The sequence below is a fragment of the Microcaecilia unicolor genome, chromosome 7 (assembly GCF_901765095.1).
Source record: "Microcaecilia unicolor chromosome 7, aMicUni1.1, whole genome shotgun sequence".
In the NCBI taxonomy this organism is placed as follows: Eukaryota; Metazoa; Chordata; class Amphibia; order Gymnophiona; family Siphonopidae; genus Microcaecilia; species Microcaecilia unicolor.
Window position 1 is genome coordinate 277,007,484 of NC_044037.1, and position 22,316 is coordinate 277,029,799.

A 22,316-nucleotide genomic window follows, 5' to 3' on the forward strand; every position below is an offset into this window, starting at 1 on the left:
TCTCCCCACTGCCCCCTGCACGATGAAAAACCAAATTGCTGGCATGTTTTAAAAGAAAAGTGGCTCCCTGCTTCCCTGTGCCTAAAATAAAAAAGGAAACTAAATTAAAAAAGGATCTGGAGGGGGCAAAGGCGCTCATCAGCAGCGTCCTGTATGGAGCGGCGGGGACGAAATCGGGGGGGCGGGGCACGGAGGTGGAGGAGGGCAGGAGGCGGAGCATTGCCGACTAAAGAAGAGAGAGACAGGAAGGGAGGGGGAGCCCAGCAACTGCAAAGGTTTCATTTTTAAAAGCTTTTATTTCACAAACGGAGCAGCGGGGAGCAGCGGGGACTTCGGGGGGGGGGGGGGGCAAGGCAAGGCCGTCTATACAGGACGCTGCTGATGAGCGCCTTTGCCCCCTCCCGATCCTTTAATGTTTGTGGAGACATGCAGGGGAAAGTGGGGAGCCACGTGTTTGTGTTTTCTTTTTTTTTCTTACATTTCTGGCATGCGCAGAGCAGCCAGCATAACGCTTGGCTGCTTTGCGCATGCTTTACGAGCCGATTACCGATGGGGATTAGTGCATCGTTCTTTCCAATACCACACCAAACTTTTTGGGGCTGTGTTTTTGGAGCATGCTTCGTTATTTGAGATTCGGTAAAGGTTTTTACGTTTCTGATTTTTTTATGTTTGCTTGATGCATCTACCCCTCTGTTCCCCCAACTCTGGACCTCAGTGCAGACAGTGTGGATGCAAAAACAGTGAGTACTTCCATCATACTACAATGACTCTCCTAGCTTAACTCAAAGTGCATCAAAGAACGATTGTTGCAATTGTTCCTGTAAATCTAAAGGTCATCTTTGAGCTAAGAAGCATATTGGGGAGGGGGGGGAGATGGGGGGGCAGTGATAGAAACATCATTGTTGGAGTCTTTAGACCCTGTGGTTTTGAGTGACTGCCGTCTGACCTCTCATTGCCTCTGGTGATTGACAGTGCAGCACTGACCCAATTGAATGACTTTGTAGGAAAGTTTGACATCTTGCATGCAGTTCAGTTTGGTTTCAGGTAGTGCTGAATCCTTGTGTCAGATCTTCAATTGATGCTTTCTCAAATTCTGAAGCAAAGGAAACAGTGGATACAAAAAGGTCCTCTCTCAAGTGGTGTCTTCTTAAACAAGTTCTTTATTGCAAAACAATTAAAACAACGACCCGACACGAATCGTGTTTCGGCCATATAGGCCTGCGTCAGGGGTCTTTGTCCCCTAGCGCCCCCTGTCCTTCATTTCAGTCCAGATGGACCCTCTTCACTTTCCCCAGGCGGGCGATCAGACTCAGCCACTTTCAGTTGAGTCCCTTTCCTCCTTTCCCTACCACTCTCGGGTGCCTTGTGCTAAAAGGGGGCTTCCAAAAGTCCAGGCTCCCTGCCACAGGCGCTGAGAGGAACAGAAGGACAGAGGGCGCTAGGGGACAAAGACCCCTGACGCAGGCCTATACGGCCGAAACACGATTCGTGTCGGGTCGTTGTTTTAATTGTTTTGCAATAAAGAACTTGTTTAAGAAGACACCACTTGAGAGAGGACCTTTTTGTATCCACTGTTTCCTTTGCTTCGTTGTTCTTCTGTGGAGAGAACACCTTCTGTGTGTGTTTTCTCAAATTCTGGACCATTGCTCATGCTATTTTTTTTTTCTGGTTCTGTTAGGTATTTCATCAGTTTTTGACTCTATTGATCTTCGAATTTGGTTGCAGTAGCTAACATCTTTTGGAATTACAAATTTTGTTTTACATTGGTTTACTTCCTACTTTGGATACATACAGCAAGTCATTTTAGTGAACTGTTGCTTAGCTGCCATGCCCTAAACATGTGGAGTCAATGATACAGCCTTTTTGGTCTTATTTAATCTATATTTAGTACTGTTTTGTTCAAAATTTCATGATTTGAATGTCCATTATATCTCTATAGACGATATATATTAATTTTTCCTTTGTTGGTGCTATGGCTGATGCAGTGATAACATTAAAGCATTGCCTGACATCTGTGGTAACTTATAAATTGGCATTAAATCTAACCAAAACTGATGTCATGTTATTTAGACGATCTGTCATCCTGAGTTTAACTGCTTTTATTCAATTTCGGTCTGCTCAAATTGCAATTGTGTCTCAGGTTTGTAGCCTCGGTGTCTTTTTGGATTATAGATCGGCAGGGCTACCGAGAGACTGGGCCGGGCCCAGGACAAGGCCGCTCCCGGGCCCCCGGCCCCGCCCCCACTGCCACCCCCCCCCAGGTTGTCGTTGCCCCCCCCTGAGGGGGGCCCGGCACCACAGTCCCACCCGCCTCCGCCACCAGGGCGGGCCCCTTCCACCCAAACCCCCGCCAGCAGAAGCGCTGTCTTCTGACTCCGGCGTGCGCAGCCCACACAGACGCGCTCCTCTCAGCTGATCTTCACTGTATTCTGCAGGGCTTCTGTGCGTTATGCCTTTTTGAACAGGTTTGCTTTTAGTAGTTTTTGGAAATTAGTTAGGTCGTGTATTGCTTTTGTGGCTTTTGGTAGTGCCTTCCACAGTTGCGTGCTTATGTAGGAGAAGCTGGATGCATATGTTGATTCATATTTTAGTCCTTTGCAGCTGGGGTAGTGGAATCTTGACTTCAGCAGCTCCATTTAAATTCCATTTCTTATCAGTGTTTGAAGTTGGAATTTGCTAGCTGGAAGCTAGCTTTCCTCTGCTATAAAGGCGTGAATAGCCTTAATTTTCAAATGCTCAGACAGCTGCTTAGAGAAGCCCCAGCGATCACAACCTGAGAGGTTTGAAGAGCCAGAGAATTCACCCATAATATTGTCTTCCCCTAGTTGATTAGTCACTAATCCTTTTGGGTCTTGTTAACTTTTGAAAGTGGAAGGGTGTCCACTTCTGCTGCCATATTAACTCTTTTTTGATCGTTTGTTCTGAACGTGTTAGAATCAGCAAATTGTAATAATGCCTGAAAATTTGTTTAACAAAGGGGTTGCATGTAGATATTGGGTCAGCTTCTCTTCACCTAGGGATTCATTGAAACATACATCAGTAAAATGTCTGATTTTTCTGTTTTTTAGTGTTAATAGCCATGCGCTAATGTTGACTATATTTAATAAATGGGATGAGGAAAACCATATGTACAAACTACTATCCTCAAACAGTATCATATATGATTCTGACAGAAAAATCTTAATAGTAGGGCAGTCTTCCATACACAATAAACGGTGGGAGGAAAAGCCTCAAACAGCTCCGGCCAAAAACACTCTCGGAGCTAACAAACTCTTCATCATCGGCAGAAAAGTGAATTCCTTCAAAAAGGCGGTAAATAAATCCTAATAAATAAATAAGTAAGAAAAACCTCTCCACCTCTTAATCAATTTTATAAAACAATTAATGTGCAGCAGATCTATAAAAGGACTATAGTGTAGTTATCTAGCCTGTCTTGCCGTCAGGATGCATTCACTTTGCTGCCCCTCACTACCTCTCCACCCTCATCTCTCCCTACACTCCCTCCCAGGAATTCCATTCACTAGGCAAATCTCTCCTAATTGCACCCTTCTCCTCCATCGCTAACTCCAGACTCCGTTCCTTTTATCTCGCCGCACCTTATGCCTGGAATAGACTTCCTCAGCCATTGCGTCAAGCTCCATCCCTGGCCGCCTTCAAATCCGGGCTAAAGGCCTACCTGTTTGATGCTGCTTTTAATTCCCAACTTGTCACCTGCTCATAAGTACATAAGTAATGCCACACTGGGAAAAGACCAAGGGACCATCGAGCCCAGCAACCTGTCCACGACAGCGGCCAATCCAGGCTAAGGGCACCTGGCAAGCTTCCCAAATGTACAAACATTCTATACATGTTATTCCCGGAATTGTGGATTTTTCCCAAGTCCATTTAGTAGCGGTTTATGGACTTGTCCTTTAGGAAACTGTCTAACCCCCTTTTAAACTCTGCCAAGCTAACCGCCTTCACCACGTTCTCCGGCAACGAACTCCAGAGTTTAATTACGCGTTGGGTGAAGAAACATTTCATCCGATTTGTTTTAAATTTACTACACTGTAGTTTCATCGCATGCCCCCTAGTCCTAGTATTTTTGGAAAGCGTGAACAGATGCTTCACATCCACCTGTTCCACTCCACTCATTATTTTATATACCTCTATCATGTCTCCCCTCAGCCGTCTCTTCTCCAAGCTGAAAGCCCTAGCCTCCGTAGTCTTTCTTCATAGGGAAGTCGTCCCATCCCTGCTATAATTTTCATTGCCCTTCGCTGCACCTTTTCCAATTCCACTATATCTTTCTTGAGATGCGGCGACCAGAATTGAACACAATACTCAAGGTGTGGTCGCACCATGGAGCGATATAACAGCATTATAACATCCTCACACCTGTTTTCCATACCTTTCCTAATAATACCCAACATTCTATTCGCTTTCCAAGCCACAGCAGCACACTGAGCAGAAGGTTTCAGTGTATTATCGACGACAACACCCAGATCCCTTTCTTGGTCCGTAACTCCTAACGTGGAACCTTGCATGACGTAGCTATAATTCGGGTTCTTTTTTCCCACATGCATCATCTTGCACTTGCTCACATTAAACGTCATCTGCCATCTAGCCGCCCAGTCTCCCAGTCTCGTAAGGTCCTTCTGTAATTTTTCACAATCCTGTCGCGAGTTAACGACTTTGAATTTAATTACCTCGCTGGTTACTCCCATCTCTAAATCATTTATAAATATATTAAAAAGCAGCGGTCCTAGCACGGACCCCTGAGGAACCCCACTAACTACCCTTCTCCATTGTGAATACTGCCCATTTAACCCCACTCTCTGTTTCCTATCCTTCAACCAGTTTTTAATCCACAATAGGACTTCTCCTCCTATCCCATGACCCTCCAATTTCCTCTGTAGCCTTTCATGAGGTACCTTGTCAAATGCCTTTTGGAAATCCAGATACACAGTATCAACCGGCTCCCCTTTGTCCACATGTTTGTTTACTCCTTCAAAGAATTAAAGTAAATTGGTCAGGCAAGATTTCCCCACACAAAAGCCGTGCTGACTCGGTCTCAGTAATTCATGGCCTCATAACCTTATCTTGTCTTCCTCCCTTCAATAGTCCCTTTTTCCCTATGTGTCCTATCTGTCTGTCCTACCCTTATCCCTTATTTGTCCTGTCTGTCTGTCCTGATTTAGATTGTAAGCTCTTTTTGAGCAGGGACTGTCTTTTCTTCATGTTCAATTGTGAAGCGCTGCGTACGACTGGTAGCACTATAGAAATGATTTGTAGTAGTAGTAGGATCATCCCCGCACTGACGATGACCAGCTTTTCGCATGTGCTCTTTCAAGGTCAGGATCTTCCATTAACAGCACTGAACATAGTCTAGCAGCAGAGAGTTGGCGGTGCTGTTAATGGAACAGCCCGACCTTGAAAAAACACATGTGAAACGCTGGCTGCCGTTGGTGCGGGGATGAACCTGATGGCAAGAGAGGCTAGATAATTGCACTATAGTTCATTTATAGAACTGCTTCACATTATTTGCTTTATAAAATTGATTAAGAGGTGGAGAGGTTCTTCTGCTGATGATGACGAGTTTGTTAGCGATGGGTATTTTTGCCTGGAGCTCTTTGAGGCTTTTCGTCCTCCCACCATTGATTATGTATGGGAAAGTGTGGAGTGGAGGAGTAGCCTAGTGGTTAGTGCAGTGGACTTTGATCCTGGGCAACTAAGTTCGATTCCCACTGCAGCTCCTTGTGACTCTGGGCAAGTCACTTAACCCTCCATTGCCCCAGGTACAAAATAAGTACCTGAATATATGTAAACCGCTTTGAATGTAGTTGCAAAAACCTCAGAAAGGCGGTATATCAAGTCCCATTTCCCTTTCCCCCCCCCCCCCCCCCCCCCTTACTATTAAGATTTTTATATCAGAATCGTATAAAATATTGTTTGAGGACTGTGGCATGCGCTGATGTTCTCAATGCACGGCCATTAAAAACTTACTGCCACCCATTTTGTAAGTGGCGAGGGCTCACGTGGTTTGCTGTTTATTTATTTATTTGTTACATTTGTACCCCGCACTTTCCCACTCATAGCAGGTTCAATGCGGCTTACATAATAGTAGAAGTACAAAGTATAATGCAGAGAAAAACAGGCTAAGCTTAGCGGGGTAATAGGGATGTGTGGATAGGTAATATAAGGGAGAGGGGGTAGAGGAGGTAGGAGGAGGTGTTAGTATTAGGTTAGATTGGAGTGGAGGAGTGGCCTAGTGGTTAGGGTGGTGGACTTTGGTCCTGAGGAGCTGAGTTCGATTCCCACTTCAGGCACAGGCAGCTCCTTGTAACCTTGGGCAAGTCACTTAACCCTCCATTGCCCCATGTAAGCCGCATTGAGCCTGCCATGAGTGGGAAAGCGCAGGGTACAAATGTAACAAAAATAAAATAGATACTATTGGAGATTCTACATGGAATGTTGCTATTCCACTAGCAACATTCCATGTAGAAGGCTGCGCAGGCTTCTGTTTCTGTGAGTACGTACGTGCAGGACGTCAGACTCACAGAAGCAGAAGCCTGCACGGCCACATTGGTGATCTGCAAGGGCCGACTTCTACATGGAATGTTGCTAGTGGAATAGCAGCATTCCATGTAGAATCTCAAATAGTAGCAACAGTGGAGGAGTGGCCTAGTGGTTAGGGTGGTGGACTTTGGTCCTGAGGAATTGAGTTCAATTCCCACTTCAGGCACAGGCAGCTCCTTGTGACTCCGGGCAAGTCACTTAACCCTCCATTGTCCCATGTAAGCCGCATTGAGCCTGCCATGAGTGGGAAAGCGCAGGGTACAAATGTAACAAAAATAAAATAGATACTATTGGAGATTCTACATGGAATGTTGCTTTTCCACTAGCAACATTCCATGTAGAAGGCTGCGCAGGCTTCTGTTTCTGTGAGTCTGACTTCTACATGGAACGTTCCATGTAGAATCTCAAATAGTAGCAACAGTGGAGGAGTGGCCTAGTGGTTAGGGTGGTGGACTTTGGTCCTGGGGAACTGAGGAACTGAGTTTGATTCCCGCTTCAGGCACAGGCAGCTCCTTGTGACTCTGGGCAAGTCACTTAACCCTCCATTGCCCCATGTAAGCCGCATTGAGCCTGCCATGAGTGGGAAAGCGCGGGGTACAAATGTAACAAAAAAATAATAATAATCTGGGATAGGGTCAGGATAAGCATAGGGAAAATTGGAGGAGGCGTGGTCTGAGTCATTGCCGTTGTCACAGGAACTGGTGATGAATAGGTGGGTTTGTAGGGTTAGGTTGTGGCGTTTAGGTTAGGAATGCCCACTCTCCACTCCCCCCCCCCCCCCAACATGCCTGCTCCAAGAAAAATACAAATTTTTTAGCACACGGATTAGCATGTGCTAATTTGGGGGTTTACCGCAGGACGCCTGAGCGTGTCCCATGGTAAGACATTTTAAGCTGCATTTGGCACGTATTGGCATCTAATGCAGCTTAGAAAAAGTGTGCCCCTAAATTCTTTCTAGTCTTTCTGAAGGTTCCTGACTGTGACCCTATTATCTCATTGTGTAGATCCTGGGGCAGGTTTGGCCGTACTTTGGTATGTACATGGAAAAAATGTTTCAAGAACAAGTTGAGCCATCCATCAGAGGATCAAATATTCATCTCAGAGCATTTACTTTTACCAAACTTAATTTTGGAGAGAAGGTAAGTTGTTTCTTTGTTGTTTTTAATTGCTTTTGTTTTTTTGTTTGTTTGTTTTCCTTATATCTGATGTGTTACATAATCAGTGTTGTTTTACTTTTGACAAAAATGTTTTTCTTTATATTTGAGCTACTTAAAACTAGATTTTAAGCCTGCTGGCTTTATTGTCTCCTTGTTTTTGAATAAAAATAATTGGCTGGAGGTCTGGGTTGTTAAGAACAAAACAAATGTGTCATTAAGTAACGTGAAAATGTTGGACGAGGAATGTCTGGTGGAGGAATATTGGGGGCGATACATGCCAGTAGTCTCCAAAATTTGGCAGACTTCAACCAGTTAAATGTGTCAGACTCTCGTATTGCTATTTTTCTTTTCCTTTCGGTATGTATAATGGCATACCAGATGATCACTCAATGTGGAAATTAAAAAGAGTCAGACCTTTCTTCCCAAGGACTGTCTTCCGCAACCTGGTACAATCAATGGTACTCAGTCATCTAGACTACTGCAACGCACTCTACGCTGGCTGCAAAGAGCAAATAATGAAGAAACTTCAGACAGCTCAGAACACTGCAGCTAGACTCATATTCGGTAAAGCAAAATATGAAAGTGCTAAATCCCTACGAGAAAAGCTACACTGGCTCCCACTTAAAGAGCGCATCACGTTCAAAATATGTACTCTAGTTCACAAAATCATTCACGGAGATGCCCCAGCCTACATGTCAGACCTGATAGACTTACCACCCAGGAATGCTAAAAAATCATCCTGCACATTCCTCACTAATCCTTTTGGGTCTTGTTAACTTTGAAAGTGGAAGGGTGTCCACTTCTGCTGCCATATTAACTCTTTTTTGATCGTTTGTTTTGAACGTGTTAGAATCAGCAAATTGTAATAATGCCTGAAAATATGTTTAACAAAGGGGTTGCATGTAGATATTGGGTCAGCTTCTCTTCACCTAGGGATTCATTGAAACATACATCAGTAAAATGTCTGATTTTTCTGTTTTTTAGTGTTAATAGCCATGCGCTAATGTTGACTATATTTAATAAATGGGATGAGGAAAACCGTATGTACAAACTACTATCCTCAAACAGTATCATATATGATTCTGACAGAAAAATCTTAATAGTAGGGCAGTCTTCCATACACAATAAACGGTGGGAGGAAAAGCCTCAAACTGTTTCGGGCCAAAAATACTCTCGGAGCTAACAAACTCTTCATCATCGGCAGAAAAGTGAATTCCTTCAAAAAAGGCGGTAAATAAATCCTAATAAATAAATAAGTAAGAAAAACCTCTCCACCTCTTAATCAATTTTATAAAACAATTAATGTGCAGCAGATCTATAAAAGGACTATAGTGTACTTATCTAGCCTGTCTTGCCGTCAGGATGCATTCACTCTGCTGCCCCTCACTACCTCTCCACCCTCATCTCTCCCTACACTCCTTCCCAGGAACTCCGTTCACTAGGCAAATCTCTCCTAATTGCACCCTTCTCCTCCATCGCTTCCCCAACTGTAAAGGCCTAAAATACAAACTAACGCATGCGTCAACCTTTTCCTACTTGAGCACACAATTCTGGGACGCGCTGCCGCGCAGCTTAAAAACGATCTATGATCTAACTAGCTTCCACAAACTACTGAAAACCCATCTCTTCAACAAGACATACCACAAAGATCAACACGTTAACTCCTCCACATATATTCAGTACCGTCCTACAATGTTGCTTGTTATTGTACTATCATGTTTTATCATTATCATGTTACCCAAAATCCTTCTATAAGACTAAATGTCTATTTTCTTATATATTTCCACCATTCATGATGTATTGTAAACCACATTGAGATGTGGAAAAATGTGGGATACAAATGCAATAAATAAATAAAATAAATAAATCAGAAAGAGATAAATTCCAGCATGCAGGCATGTACATCCAGCTCCTTTCTTGCTGTACAATGGAATACTTCGAGATTTGCTGTATATCTTATCAAGACATACGGGGATTGTAAGGCATTCAGCAACACCAACCAAACTCTTAGCCATGTCACATTTATTATTTATTTGTGTAATTTAATATACCACTGTTCCAGCGAAATATCAGAGCAGTGTACAATTGTAATAAAAATATACTTCAAAATAAAATCACAAAACAAAAAAACAAAGACAGACACAGTAAGAGGGGGAAGTTTTAGCATCACAACTATTAACCAGAGACAACTGAAAATCTGAGATACAATAGGGTGAATATATCATTGGGTCAGGTAGTGCTCTATTATAACCTATTATTTCAGGTTCCTTAACGAGAATCTTCAGAGAAGACATTAATCACCTAGAGTTAATTTACATGGAAAGCTTGTCTTGTTAGCTTTTCAAATGTCTGAGTGGAGGTCCTCCAGACAGACTTCCAGTGGTGAAGAATTCTATAACTGTAGTGCAATACAGCTAAAAGCTGTTCACCTGGATTCATCCAACCGTAGTTGCTTGTGCAAAGGCACTTGTGTGACCATAGGGTTCCCCATACCTTGATGTGTTATATCAGACTAGTAGGTACAATAATTATTGATCGCATTGAATCAGGCACACAAGTGAATGATGTCAAGCAGTGGTAGGACAGACCAGCTCTTCCAGAGCTCGGAGCAAGAGTAAGTCCTTCCTGCACACAGCAGTCCCTGAGTATCTTCAGTTTTTGTGTTCTGCAACTGAACAGATATCCTATATAATAAAACACACCTCCAACATTCTGAAGCTGACTGCATGGCTGAGGCATTCGTGCTCTCTGTATCCATTTCCTGAATTGACATCACGTACTTCCTGGTTCGTCACAAGCAGAAGTGACCAACCACACGAGGTTTCTCGGCTTCAGAATGTTGGAGGTGCATTCTATTAAATAGGATTGGTCAGTTCCTTGAAGCACAGCCAGAGCTCAGCGTCATGCACAGTAACGCTCAGACACCAGAGAGAGAGAGGGGGGACCTGACACCAGAGGGAGGGAGGGAGGGGGGCCTGACACCAGAGGGGGGGGGGGAAAGATATCTCTGTCACACACACACTCTCTCTCTCTCTCACACAGTCAATGTCTTTCTCACTCTCACACACTGTCTCTCACACACTCTGTCTCACACTGTATCACATTCACTCTCTATGTGTCACACAGTCACTCACACACTCACAGAGAGTCTGTGTCTCACACACACACTCTCTCTCGCACATACTGTATCTGTGTGAAACACACTCTCTCTCTCTCACACTGTGTCTCACATATGCACTTGCACACACTCTCATTCTCACACACACACACTCTCTCTCACAGACACACTCGCACCCAGATTCACTCTCTCTCTCTCACATACACGCACTCGCACATTCACTCTCTCTCTCACACACAGTCACTCTCACATACACTCTCTCAAACATACACACTCCGAGGAAAACCTTGCTAGTGCCCGTTTCATTTGTGTCAGAAACGGGCCTTTTTTACTAGTGAAAAATAAAGTTCTCCTAGAAATTGTGTGTTTGGCTTTGTTTGTTTAACAACATTTTAAATTTTTGTTAATTTTTAAAAAAAATGTTCAACTTTGAGACATCTTCAGCATGGAGCCATAGCACAGGCCAAGCCCAGCTTCGGAGACTGTACAACTTGTGAGAAGAGCACGGCTTAAGCACAATACAAGAGATGTCTGCCTGGGGCCTACTCACCATTGCTGTGGACCCATGTGCTTGAGAGACTGGAACAGAGCATTTTTTAGCTCTGACAGCATATTATTATTATTATTAGCATTTGTATAGCGCTACCAGACGCACGCAGCGCTGAACACCTGACACAAAGAGACGGTCCCTGCTCAAAAGAGCTTACAATGTAAATAATACAGACAGACAAGACAGTTACAGGTGAGGGAAGTAATGGGTGAGAAGGAAGGAAGGGACAAGGGGAGGGCAATTGAGTAGTGGCTAGGAGCTAAAAAGCAGCAGTGAAAAGGTGGGTTTTCAGCATAGATTTGAAAACAGGTAGAGATGGAGCTAGACGTATAGGTCCAGGAAGTCTATTCCAGGCATAAGGTGCTGCGAGAGAAAAGGAACGAAGCCTGGAGTTAGCAGTGGGGGAGAAGGGGGACGACAAGAGAGATTTGTCCAGTGAGCGGAGTTCACGGGAAGGAATGTAGGGAGAGATGAGAGCGGAGAGGTAATGGGGGGCTGCAGAGTGGATGCACTTAAAGGTCAGTACGAGAAGTTTAAACTGTATGCGGAAGCGGACAGGGAGCCAGTGAAGTGACTCAAGGAGTGGGCTAGCATATGTGAAACTTAGAGCTGCTCCTGAAGGTAGCATAATAGTCCTCAGCACAGAATGATTCTGCTCAGTTTATCAGGTTGTCTTCACTGGTTCTTGCCTCCACCCTTTACAAAATGGCCTGATGAAGCCCACTGTGAAAAAGGGAGTGTGTTACTTCTTTGAAGCAGGCATGAGGCCTGGCTGATACATCTAAACCGTCAGTGCAGGATGCCTCTTTACTGTTCTGAGCAGGAGCAACATGCCAAGGCTTGCTTGATGCCTTAACCTGTTGAGAATACTGGAATACTAATATACCATTATATTCTTTCAGGCTCCCCGAATCCATGGCGTGAAGGTTTATACCAAACAAGTTGACAAGAGAGAAGTGATCCTGGACCTGCAAATATGGTAACTTGATGTACAAGAATAAAGCCTTTTAATATAGACCATGTTCCCAGTGGTTACCTTGACAGTACATCAAAATGCGTTATCTGGGATTAGGGCTGTAGTCTCTTTGCATGTGTTATGGATGATTTCTGATTTTAGGTTTGCAACAATAAAACTCCCCCAATATAAAACCAGCAAAATAAGCAAGTGTTGGATAAACACTGGCAAAACACTCTCCCTAATACTCTCTACCCCTTCCCCTTGCCTGCCTTGGGTCTGCCACTTTTTTTGTTCTTTTTGCACACTGTCAGTTCCTTGGATGATAACTCTAAGAGAAGAGGGAACCAATTTGACATGGCCAGTAGGGAGCAATTAGGATCGTGGTCCCTTGGTCTCAACATAGTTTGAGAAGAGTTTTCCCTATGAGAGGCAGTGGGGGAAAGGCATATAGAAGATGCATTCCCCAGTGGAGCAAGAAGGCATCTGGGGCTGCATGATCGGAAGCATAGAGTCTGGAACAAAAGCGGGGAAACTTGTTCTGAGGAGAAGTGAGCAGGTCCTCCACTGCTGGAATATTCGACAAGCTACAGGCATGTTGAGGGACCATTTGTGAGGCAGAAGTACTCTGCTCAATTTGTCTGCCAAAAGCATTCTGTTTGCTGGCTAGGTAAACAGCTCTGATAGAGACATTTTGAGAAACTGCCCAAGTCTCTATCTGGATTGCTTGTCGACAGAAGTGGTAAGAACCTGTTCCTCTTTGTTTGTTCAGGCAATACATTGCAATATGGTTGTCTGTGCAAACGAGTATTATCTGACCAAGAATGCGGTCTTAGAAAGTTTTGAAGGCATTCCAATACACAGGAACCATTTTGCTGAGATCCTTTTCCAACTATAATAACACAGAATGAGGGGTCCCTCCTCCATCCACACCCCCACTTTCTGGCCCTGATAGCTTGGTTTTTGATGACATAGACATATTTATTTATTTTATTTTTGTTACATTTGTACCCTGCGTTTTCCTACTCATGGCAGGCTCAATGCAGCTTACATGGGGCAATGGAGGGTTAAGTGACTTGCCCAGAGTCACAAGGAGCTGCCTGTGCCTGAAATGGGAATCGAACTCAGTTCCTCAGGACCAAAGTCCACCACCCTAACCACTAGGCCACTAGGCCACTCCTCCACTCACATTTCTTAAACCTTCCAGAAGGAGTCCTTAGAATAATATTACCCTGTAGAAAACCTGTTGCCATTAAGTGGAGAAGATTTTCCCTCTGGTATATAGACAGAGCACTCGACCCTGCTAGGTGCTCTCTTCCTACCCTTATAGAGTACCTTCTCCATCTTTCTGATCTGGCCTCAAAACTAACTCAGTCAGAGTACCATTAGCACTTTTCACCCTAAGGTTAATAATAAGCCAATTTCCATTTATCCCTTTATAGTCAGATTCATGAAAGGGTTATTTCATACCAAACCTCCTGTGGCATGGTATCTCAATCAGTTCATTGTATTTCCTGTCTTCTTCCCTCAGCCTCACTCTCATCCTGGAGAAGGAGCACTGGATACCTTAGACCGCAAGCATGCTCTTGCGTATTATCTGGAGCATACAAAACCTCATAGGAGGTCCTTCCAGCTTTTTGTATCCTTCAACCCTAACAGTTTAGGAATTCCCATTACCAAACGTTCTATCCCTACTTGGCTGGCTGACTGTATCTCCTACACGTATGCTCAGTCTGGGCTGACCCTTCATAGCCGTGTCACTGCTCACAATGTAAGAGCCGCCGTGGCAGCTTCAGCAGCCTACTTTTATGTACCTCCATTGAAGAAATTTGCAAGGCAGCAATGTGGTCTTCTACCTACACCTTCACTGCTCACTACTGTCTGGAGCAGCATTCTAGGTGGGACAGCTGGTTTAGACAAGCAGTCCTGAAAAATATTTTTACTACTTAAGTCTTCTCCGCCCCCAGCTCTTTTTTTCCGCCAGGCTCTCTTTCTACTTAGTTGCCAGGTTTCATTATTATGTTGTGAGCCTGGCAGCTAGTGAGTCCCACATATGAGAATATAAGTACATAAGTAATGCCACACTGGGAAAAGACCAAGGGTCCATAGAGCCCAGCATCCTGTCCACGACAGCGGCCAATCCAGGCCAAGGGCACCTGGTGAGCTTCCCAAACGTACAAACATTCTACACATGTTATTCCCGGAATTGTGGATTTTTCCCAAGTCCATTTAGTAGCAGTTTATGGACTTGTCCTTTAGGAAACTGTCTAACCCTTTTTTAAACTCTGCCAAGCTAACCGCCTTCACCACATTCTCCGGCAACGAATTCCAGAGTTTAATTACGCGTTGGGTGAAGAAAAAGTTTCTCCGATTTGTTTTAAACTTACTACACTGTAGTTTCATCGCATGCCCCCCTAGTCCTAGTATTTTTGGAAAGCGTGAACAGATGCTTCACATCCACCTGTTCCACTCCACTCATTATTTTATATACCTCTATCATGTCTCCCCTCAGCCGTCTCTTCTCCAAGCTGAATAGCCCTAGCCTCCTTAATCTTTCTTCATAGGGAAGTCGTCCCATCCCCACTATCATTTTAGTCGCCCTTCTCTGCACCTTCCCCACTATCATTTTAGTCGCCCTTCTCTGCACCTTTTCCAATTCTACCATATCTTTCTTGAGATGTGGCGACCAGAATTGAACACAATACTCAAGGTGCGGTCGCACCATGGAGCGATATAACGGCATTATAACATCCTCACACCTGTTTTCCATACCTTTCCTAATAATACCCAACATTCTATTCGCTTTCCGAGCCGTAGCAGCACACTGAGTAGAAGGTTTCAGCGTATTATCGACGAAGACACCCAGATCACCCATATCATATCATGCCTGCTTGTTCTCGGAGAAAGCAAAATTTAAACTTAACTGTAGCAGGTGTTCTCCGAGGACAGCAGGCAAATATTCTCACATCCCTCCCGCTTCCCCTTGGAGTTGTCATAGTTTTAGTATTGTACTGGTGATCCCGTGCTCGTGTGTTGAGCGGTAGGGCACTCAGGCATGCGCAGTAGGGGGCAATGCACTATTGCAGTTTCCACACCGGGCTCCGTGGACCACATCATCCATATGTGAGAATATATGCCTGCTGTCCTGGGAGAACACCTGCTGCAGGTAAGTAATTTTGCTTTTTGTACGCTCAAAGAATCCTAAATTGATTCCTAAAAATAGAAGCCCTAGTTAAATGCTGTGGGATTAGAGGAGCAGAACAAGTTGTTTGGAAAATATCTGGAATCTCTTGTTTATGGTATCATTTGTAGAACCACTGTAAGTGCTGGAGAAATGTAGTAAATGAGCTTTCTGTGTCCGTACATAATTATTGCAAATTTTTATTTATTTTTTTAATGTATTTTCAGTATTTATATACTGCCTAGACCTAAGCGGTTTACAATTTCTTTTTTTTTTTATATTTTAAAATATTTATTCATTTTTATAGTAACAAACATAGTACTTATCAAACAGTCAATCACTTACAAAGTCAAAAATCCCTTCCCCCCCCCCCCCCCCCCGCCCTCCCTTCACCTCCCTCCCCCTCCCTCCCATCTAAGTTCCGATATTGAGTCCATAACTCTGAGGATTCACTGTAACGTCCCAATCTTTTGTCTGTAAGTTTCTCCATTTCACTGATCAAAGATATCTTTAAAATCCAGTCTCCTTCCGAGGGTGCCTCCAGCTGCGGTTTACAATTTCTTTATAGGTACTGTAAATAAAAATATATAATTTTGAGTTTAACTCATATGGGAAGGTACTATGTGGTGGGATATCATCTGTGCATGATGTTTATTTATTTTATTTACATTTGTACCCCGCGCTTTCCCACTCATGGCAGGCTCAATGTGGCTTACATTTACAGGTACTTATTTGTACCTGGGGCAATGGAGGGTTAAGTGACTTGCCCAGAGTCACAAGGAGCTGCCTGTGCCTGAAGTGGGAATTGACCTCAGTTCCCCAGGACCAGAGTCCACCACCCTAACCACTAGGCCACTCCTCCACTGGCAACATTCCATGTTCCACTGCACTAACCACTAGGCTACTCCTCCACTAGCAACATTCCATGTAGAAGTCTGCCCTTGCAGATCAGCAACACAGCCGCACAGGCTTCTCTTTCTGTGAAACAGAAACAGAAGCCTGCGAGGCTGATCTGCAAGGGCAGACTTCTACATGGAATGTTGCTAGTGGAATAGCAACATTAACATTCCATGTAGAATCTCAAATAGTAGCAACAGAATCTCAATAGTAGCAACATTCCATCTAGAATCTCCAATAGTATCTATTTTATTTTTGTTACATTTGTACCCCGCGCTTTCCCACTCATGGCAGGCTCAATGCGGCTTACATGGGGCAATGGAGGGTTAAGTGACTTGCCCAGAGTCACAAGGAGCTGCCTGTGCCTGAAGTGGGAATTGAACTCAGTTCCTCAGGACCAAAGTCCACCACCCTAACTACTAGGCCACTCCTAGGGGGTCTGCAGCAGTCATACACGAAACATATTCTGCACTTGTCGCTCCAGTAGGGCTAGTGCATTTGTTCGTGTGCATTCGGTTCTTTAACGCACTGTAAAAATGTAGATTTACCTAAAAAGGCATCTACTCTATATGAGGCCAAAGCTCAGTTGTAGATATTCATGTGATGCTCTTAAGAGGGTTTGGGAGTACGATTTGGAGGTGGGGGGAGGGGGGTCTTTTTGAGACACAATGGAAAGCTTTTTGGACTAGAGTCTGTAGACCATCATTGGCTGCGTTCACTCAGTCCTTGTAATATGCAGCCCCTTGGGCTTTGTCGATCCTTTCAAAGGTTGCAAAATTGACCGTAAGTGGCTCTAATAGATGTTCTGAAATAAAATCCATTGAATCCTCCTCTTCTGTTTAGCAATACGTTTGCCACAGACAAGGAATTTAGAATATGATCAGAAGAAAATAGAACTTTTAGTTGAGGGTGACATACCACGGAGCCCACCTGAACAGGTTTCAGATCTGCCTAGAATAATGATATACAAGGTGGAATACCAAAATGTAATAAATTAAAATGAAACATGACTTCAGAGCTCACCAGGAAGCATGCTGATTGCATGCTGTTTAAATAATGTGAATAATTTCATCATATATAATGGTGTACGTTCAAAATATTTTGCCTATTTATCGCTTTGCTGCTTTGTAATCATTGACGCTCCTGGTGAGTGCCTGCAGAGGGACTGATTTTGCAGTCCACATTATACAGTTGATTGATGCTGGAAAAAATGCAAGCATTAGTCAGTTTGTCATTTATACTGCATCCTTATCATGGCAAATTTCAACACAGTCCAGTGTGTTAGCAGTTCTTTTCATGCAGTCTGTTCTGTTTGTCAGTGTAAGTTTAAGCGGTTACATCATACACTTACTCCAAAAGCAGCTTAGCCTTTTAAGTCTGCCAAGCTCTTCTTAATGTCTTTATTGTACCGTGAAGCATGCATGTAGTAACTGAGACAAGGATAGTGTTGTGTTGCGTTGTACTGTACAACTGTGATGCAAAGTGGAAGTTGGAGGAAGAGGCGGGAAGCGGCAAAACAGATCTAGAAGTTCCCTGACGCCGGCTGTGCAGCTTGGAGCCTTTGAAAAAAGGGACGGTTGGTTATCTTGTAACATATAGACATAGCATGATGGTTTATACCAGTGGTGTGTTGGTAATTTTTTTTTTTTTTTAAATAATATTTCAAACCTTATTCACAAGATATATCTTGTACAAGAAACACAGAGATATTATCTGAAATAACAAAAAAATATTCTAAAGTAAATATTCCTCTTTTCTTAGACCTCTAATTTAGAGGGGGAGGTCAGTAAAGTTGAGGAGAACATATATCATATTAGTTCATAATAGGCAATAAGGCCTGGACCCAAACCACGGGCTTTACAATTACTTTACTCAACACTAGTCCCGAAAGTTATTTGGTAATTTTCTTTAAAGCAATAAAGCTTTTCAGCTGATCCGGTTCATAGAAAACATATTTGTTACCCACATATCTTATCATACATTTGCACGGGTATGCCAGTAAAAAACTGGCCCCCAGTGCTTTAGTATCTTCTCTTAATGCAAGAAACTTTCTCCGTTTTTCCTGAGTTGCTCTTGTGACATCCGGGTAAATCCAGATTTGTGCGCCCAAGAATTCTTTTAAAGCATTTTTAAAATAGAACTTCATTATTGAGTTCAAGTCTTGCTCGAAGACTAAAGAAACCAACAACGTAAGAGCGAGTGTGGATATCGGTTTAGGATTGCTGTAATGATGGTACATTTTTAACAACAGGCTCTCTCACCGGTCCAACTCTGCGCCCCCCCCCCCCCCCCCAAATTGCAGAGCTGGCTATACCCAGGGAGAGAGCCGGGGGGAGGGATCATGCATTACTCTCTCCGGGAAATTTTTTTTTATTTTTAAATGCTTCCAGGTTCCAATCTAATTCAAGTTTAACGTGGGATAAAATGCCATAAATAAGTAAATAAATTGACAGAAACTGTGAACATTCAGCACCTGATTCCCATAACATGATGTCTGTTTTAGAAGCCGCAAACAAATCTTTTCCGGAGATGGGAAGGCGGTAGAACGAGAGGACATGAAATGAGATTGAAGGGGGGCAGACTCAGGAAAGATGTCAGGAAGTATTTCTTCACGGAGAGGGTGGTGAACGCTTGGAATGCCCTCCCGCGGGAGGTGGTGGAGATGAAAACGGTAACGGAATTCAAACATGTGTGGGATAGGCATAAAGAAATCCTGTGCAGAAGGAATGGATCCACAGAAGCTTAGCTGAAATTGGGTGGCGGGGGAAGAGGGGTTGGTGGTTGAGAGGCTAGGATAGGGGAGGGCAGACTTATACGGGGTCTGTGCCGGAGCCGGTGATGGGAGGCGGGACTGGTGGTTGGGAGGCGGGAAATACTGCTGGACAGACTTATACGGTCTGTGCCCTGAAAAAGACAGGTACAAATCAAGGTAAGGTATACACATATGAGTTTATCGTGGGCAGACTAGATGGACCGTGCAGGTCTTTTTCTGCCGTCATCTACTATGTTACTATATGTTTTACCAGGAGAAAAAAAAATCTCTGCACCAATAACAGGGTTAAATGTGGTAAATAAGTAACTAAATAAATAGATAGATAGAAACTCTAAATGTTGAGCACCTGATCCTTATAATGACATCTGTTTTAATGGCCCTTTACCAGGAGAAAAAAGATCTCTGAACAAATATAATACATGCTAGGGTGTCCCTACAACCAGCCCCTCTAAAATGACACACTGAATATGATTGATAACAAATTACTACTCTATCTATGAAAAGTTATTCCATTACTATACTTCCTCTGACCTCTGTGTACATCTGTATGCTGCCAAAGCTGGCATGTTTGAAAATATAAGAGAGATTGAATTAAAATGCTACCAACAATAAAGAACGGCAACATAGATGCAGCAGCTCATAAGTTTGCTTGATTTTGTTTTGAGTTTAACGGCGAAAAACAGCTGCGCGGGAAGGGGAAACAGACTAACCTAAATAGCTTCAACTTTTTTTTTTTTTTTTACTTCATGCTGTCTCTATCTTCATCCAAACCCAGCATCATCTCTCTCCTGTTCCTCTGTGAGTCCTACCTCTCTCAGCTTTCATTCCCTCTCCAGCAGCTGTAGTGGTAACACGGACACTGCCTGGTCCACCCGGAGCCTTGTCTCTGCCGAGTAGTTTACAGCCCTGCTGATGCAACTTCCTGTGGGTGGGATCTAGCAGAGAAAAGGCTACGGTGAGGGGGGGGGATGGTGATCCTAAGGGACGACATGACGAGGCATGCTGGGAGCCTATGGGCGGGTGGGGGCTTAGGGAGGAGGGAGAGAGGAGGAGAAAAAAAAACCCGGATGCTTGTGTGCTCGCTGCCTGACTCCAACAACCGGCTCGCAAAAATCAGTAAAATTTAACAACTGGCTCATGCGAGCCGGCTCCAGCACACCACTGGTTTATACCAAAAAGACCAGAGAGAAGAGATCCTGGAACTACAGATAATGTTATACTGAATTGCTTTTTCTGGTTGCACAGCTCAATAAGAATAGTTGATGATGGCAGATAATGGCCTGACAGTCCATTCAGTCTACCCAACAAGATAGCATAGGGTATGATGTGATGCCACATATGTATACTTGGGACCAGCCAGCCTAAGGAATACATAATGCTTGTGGAGGGGGTGGTTATACTGATGTTTCTTAAAACAACTGTCATTTAGTAAATACAGAGCACTACATTAGAAGCACAGGGACATGAAATGCTACCACTGCAAAACGAAAAGGTTTCAGGAATTGATTTTCTCCTTCCTTCAGTCTCTATTTTTTGTGAACAACACTGTCATCCTAGGGGCGTAGACACAGGTGGGCCTGGACCCATCCACATTCGTCCCAGGCACACCCAGCAGCAGCTGGCCTGGCTGGTTTTCACAGGAGGAAGCCAGCAGGACAGAAAAAGCAGACTTGTAATTGCTGGTTTTCTGCTAAACACCACTGTCGGTCCCTTCTCCGCTGCTGTTTTGCACCAGATCGCCCGAAGACCTTCCGGCAGCGCAGAACCTCCCAGCCGTGTTTCGCTGATGAATCTGCAGCATCCTGACTTCATGGAAACAGGAAGTTTGTGTCCTAAGGGGCGGGACGCTGCAGAGCTGTTAGCGGGCATGCGGCTGGGAGGTCCCGTGCTGCCGTTTGTGGATGACATCGCCTCTGCCTACAGGTTTTCGGGTGATCGGTGGCAAGTACTGATGAAGGGCCAGCAGGGTTGCAGGGAAAGGAGCTGCTGCAGGGGACAGGGAGATCTAGAAGAGAGCTTAAGTGAGGGAGGGGTGGGTGGGCGGCCATGCAGGAAATATGACCTAGATGAAAAATGTAAAGGAACTAGGGTAGTGGGGAATAAGGACATAGAGGGTAGAGAAATAGAGGAGATGCAAAATTGGGGGGTGGGGGGGGGAGAAAAAAGATATAGAGGAGGAATGCTAAACATGAGACAAGGAATGGGAGATGATACTGGACAGAGAGAGGGCATGTAAGGGGGTAGAATTCTGACCACAAGGATGGACAGGACACAGAGAGGGGATGCTGGACATGAGGGAAAGAATGGGGAGATTCTGGTTAAGGGAGGGACAGGCCACAGAGAGGGGGTGCTAGGTATGAAGGAAGGAAAGGGAGAGTATTCTGGACATAGGGACTGGACAGAGAGAGGGCATGCTAATAGGTGGCATTCTGGCCACAGGTAGGGACAGGACAGAGAGAGGGGGTGGTGGGCATCAAGGAAAGAATGGGGGAGATTCTGGCTAAGGGAGGGCTAGGCCACAGGGGGTGATAAGAGAGAACTGTAGCTGAGCGAAAACAGAGCTACTTGCAAGTTGATCCTCATGTGCAAATGGTTAAAGCCACTTTCAAAGGAGTAGCCATATTAGTCATTTTGAAAATAGATTACTGTAATGCCTTGTATTATAGTCTGCCACTCAGACTCAGAGACAGCATCTATAGCTTGTTCAAAACACTGCTATTAAGTTATTATCTGGTAAGAAAAAACATGACCATGTATCTGTTTTGTTCATTTCTGAGCATTGGCTCTCAGTGACTTATATCATTCTTTTTTAAGTATCTGATGATAGTTCATCAAGTAATGTATTCTGGTCTACCCAATTCTCTATCTAATCTTCTTATTCCGTATGTTCCACGTCAGACCCTACGTTCCTCACAACAACATCTTCTCACTGTCCTCTCCCATCACCGTATTTGGCTTGATGTTCTCAGACACGTTTGCTTTAGATTCGTTGCTCTGACACTTTAGAATAATTTACCACTTTCTATTAAAGGGTAAAGGGTCATGGATATGATATTCTGCCTTTCTGTGGTACAACCAAAGCAGTTTACATTTATTATATTCAGATATATATATTTTTTTGTTCCTA

The 22,316-nt window shown here is 44.0% G+C and overlaps 1 protein-coding gene across 1 annotated transcript in view; it reads left to right on the plus strand.

The window, feature by feature from the left end:
* LOC115474542 (extended synaptotagmin-3-like) overlaps positions 1 to 22,316 on the plus strand; it is a 161,736-nt gene that overhangs the window by 70,459 nt on the left and 68,961 nt on the right. Inside the window, exons 3-4 of the mRNA XM_030210044.1 lie at positions 7,563 to 7,697; positions 12,286 to 12,362. Coding sequence (XP_030065904.1) covers positions 7,563 to 7,697; positions 12,286 to 12,362 — 212 coding nt within the window. The remainder of the gene's footprint in view (positions 1 to 7,562; positions 7,698 to 12,285; positions 12,363 to 22,316) is intronic.